Genomic DNA, 2,883 nt, shown 5'->3' with positions numbered 1-2,883 from the left:
ATGTATCTGGTCCTGAACAGCATGGCTGGCCCACTGAGCCTCGGCCATCTGCTTGCAGCCGGGGCTTCTTCCAGTGAAGTCCTTCCCACAGACGCCCACACACTGACTTCCGCTGGGCCCCTTGATGGTACAAACATGGTTGGGGGGGGGAAGTGGTCACAGAGGCTGCGTCCTGTGACACACAGAGCCCTAGGTGGCCCTGTCCTCTCCCTGGGTCCAGGCCAGGTAGCCACTAAGCTGTGGCTCTAGGGGCCCTATCTAGCACAGCCAGAAGCTGCAGTCCCAGTGCTGCCCTCCTCTCCCTCAGGAAATGATCCCCAACTACAAGGGAGGCTGGGTGCAAGGCTGGGAGCAGGCCTAGTCCTGCTCTGGAGAAGCCAGGGGCCCTTGACTTATCGGTGGTGGCTTTATAACTTGGGTGCTGGGGTGGGCAACACCTACAGCCCTGAGAGAGACTGCCCAAGCCCAGGTCCCAGCCAGGATACCACCCCTGTACCCCAGCTAACCAGTCACACCTTCATTTTCTAAAGCTTTATTTTACAAAATGTGTAGATGTTTTTTATTGGTATCATTTTTTGAAATTAAATTAACCTCCTCCTACCCACACCAGGAGGCAGGAGGAGGTTGGGTGGGGACAGGGTGGGTCAGCGTGGGCAGCTAACCAGTGGAAGCCACCTCTTCCTCGTCGCTGCCATCAGGGACCGCATCTGTCCCAAAGTAGCGATCCCCAAAGTTCCCTGGAGAAAGAAGCAGCCCAGTATGGAGCCTTCCTGGGGAGACCAGCCTTGCTCACACACACCACTGAATAGGCTGGCGGCTCACCTATGCCTGGGATGATGCGGAAAAGGTCATTGACCCGCTTGTCCACAGCTGTGGTGATGATTCTCACTCGTGGGAAAGCATAGGCCACGGAGTGGACACCCATCTCCGCCATCAGCAGTGACAGCAAGAAGATCTTGTCCTCGGGCACATCGTGGTCCTGCCAAGCCAAGGGCCAGGTAAATACCAACTGCACAGGGGCCTGCCTGCAGCCCATTCAGGACCCACGTACCAGGAGGACACGGACGGCCATCATGGCCGCAGCGCCAGTAGACACCGTACAGTCCATCAGGATCACGTGGTCGTCACTGATGTCCTTGGGCAGCCGAAGATAGTGGAGCTGTGGGAGGCCATGACGTCAGCAGTGCCTGCCCACCAGGCTCTGGGGTGCCACGTGGCCTTTCCCTGGGCTGGCCATCCTGTAACTGCCATGCCTCCCCGGTCCCGCACCTCGGGCTCCCCCGTGAGCTGGTTGGTCTGGATGAGGATGGTGCCAATGCGCACGTCTTTGCACACAGCACGCAGAGCAGGCTCCATGGTCTCCCCAGCACGCAGGATGGATACTCCAGTGATCTAGGGGACGGAGGGCGGAGCCAGTGGGACACCCGGCCCAGCCAAGGTATCGCCCTCCCCGGGTGCACATACCTGCTTTCCCGCATAGCACCTGCCTGCGTAGTCCTGCCCCTGTGGGGTCTGCACCACACAGTCCTGTACAGAGGGGGTGTGTCTGGACGTGGCCCTCACAGAGGCCCCACCCCCTCTCCCCCAACTCGATCCCTGCCTACCTGGAAGGGCAGGAAGGAAAGCGCATGCTCGATGAGCAGCCGCATCAGTCTCTTGGAGTAGAAGATGAACTCGTCCCGACTAGTCTCCCTGTCCCTGTCGGGTGGGGTGGGTGTGCTTAGGGGGGGGCTTAGGGGGGTCCCACCCCACCTCTCTCCCACCCTGCCCCTCCAGCCGGCCCTCACCTGATGATGGTGTGCATACCGCGCACTTGCGGGGTGCTCTTGAGGACGCTCAGCGTTTGGGGAAGTGGGTGGCACTGGTGCGCTGAGGCCAGGGCCGCCCTGGGGACACAAACAGATTGGGGGCACTCAAGAATGAAGACATCTCATTCTAGAGCACCCTCTCCCCCAGGACGGCTGTGCGTCACCATGGGGGTTAAGCAGTGGGGACAGCGGGGTGCGCAGGGTGAGAGCAGGCTGCCTGGCTGTGGCTGTCGGGGGTGGGGGGGGGGAAGACCTCCCACCCCAACTCCACAGGAGGTGCAGCTCCTGGAGGGGGAGCAGAGACACAGTGTCTGGTCTACGGAGGAAGAGCAGGGCCCGATGTGAGGCGCCCTCCTAGGGTTGGAGGGAACAGAAGGGCCGGCAGGACGGGGCTCACCTGCAGGTAGGGCTCAGCCCCCAGAACGGGCAGCTCCTGACCTCTGCCTGCAGTAATGACCGGGCTGAGGGGTCAAACCCTGCCCAGGCCCATCCCCAAGTGTGGCCCAGTGCTGCCGCCTGCCCCACCTGAGGCCGTGCCTGGGGGTGGGCATGAGAGAGGCAGAAGGGGGAGGGAAGGACGGGGGTACACGAGGGGCACTGGGAGAGGTGGGGCCGGTAGAACAGGAGAAGGGGTGCTGGTGGCAGGAAGTGGGAGGGAGGAGTGGGCGGGGCAGGGGAAGGTGACACTGGGGTGTGGGGGACCAAGGCAGGAGAGAAGGGAGGAGTCTGGGGAGGAGGAAGGGATGGTGGGGCTCAGGGCAAGGGCCTGGAGGAGGCAGCTGGGGCGGGTGTGGTGAGGGTCCTGCGGGCAGGCGAGCGGACAGCGGGGCAGCACACAGCGAGCACAACCCGAGCTCTCTGCTCACATATCCCAGCGCAGCTCCCTCTGCTCGCCCGTGAAGAGTGTTCAGGGAGGGACAAGGCAGGAAACGGTTACACAGAGGAAAGAAGAGAGAAGACCTCTTAGTTGGGAGGGCAGTGGCATCTCTGCAGATGGCACAGCACGGCCACCAGCTGGCCAGGGGGAAGAGGAGGCGCAGCAGGGCTACGGCACCCACCCTCTGGGTGGGAGGGT

At 62.3% G+C, this 2,883-nt stretch overlaps 1 protein-coding gene across 10 annotated transcripts in view; it reads right to left on the bottom strand.

The window, feature by feature from the left end:
- Positions 1-516: 516 nt before the first annotated feature.
- Uckl1 (uridine-cytidine kinase 1 like 1) overlaps positions 517-2,883 on the bottom strand; it is a 13,819-nt gene continuing 11,452 nt past the window's right edge. For 4 of the 10 annotated variants that reach the window (XM_015478140.2, XM_015478110.2, XM_015478132.2 and 1 more), the window contains 7 exons: positions 1,788-1,886; positions 1,605-1,698; positions 1,465-1,527; positions 1,270-1,392; positions 1,052-1,159; positions 823-979; positions 517-737 (listed from right to left, as the gene is read on the bottom strand). In XM_015478140.2, coding sequence (XP_015333626.1) covers positions 658-737; positions 823-979; positions 1,052-1,159; positions 1,270-1,392; positions 1,465-1,527; positions 1,605-1,698; positions 1,788-1,886 — 724 coding nt within the window. In that variant the 3' untranslated portion in view covers positions 517-657. Of the gene's footprint in view, positions 738-822; positions 980-1,051; positions 1,160-1,269; positions 1,393-1,464; positions 1,528-1,604; positions 1,699-1,787; positions 1,887-2,674; positions 2,695-2,866 lie in introns of all 10 variants that reach the window. The other 6 variants (XM_048810584.1, XM_048810585.1, XM_048810583.1 and 3 more) reach the window with 2 other exon arrangements.

This window comes from Marmota marmota, unplaced genomic scaffold, assembly GCF_001458135.2.
Source record: "Marmota marmota marmota unplaced genomic scaffold, marMar, whole genome shotgun sequence".
Taxonomy (NCBI): Eukaryota; Metazoa; Chordata; class Mammalia; order Rodentia; family Sciuridae; genus Marmota; species Marmota marmota.
The sequence above is the reverse complement of the archived record's forward strand: the minus strand, read 5'-3'. Positions and strand labels throughout refer to the sequence as shown.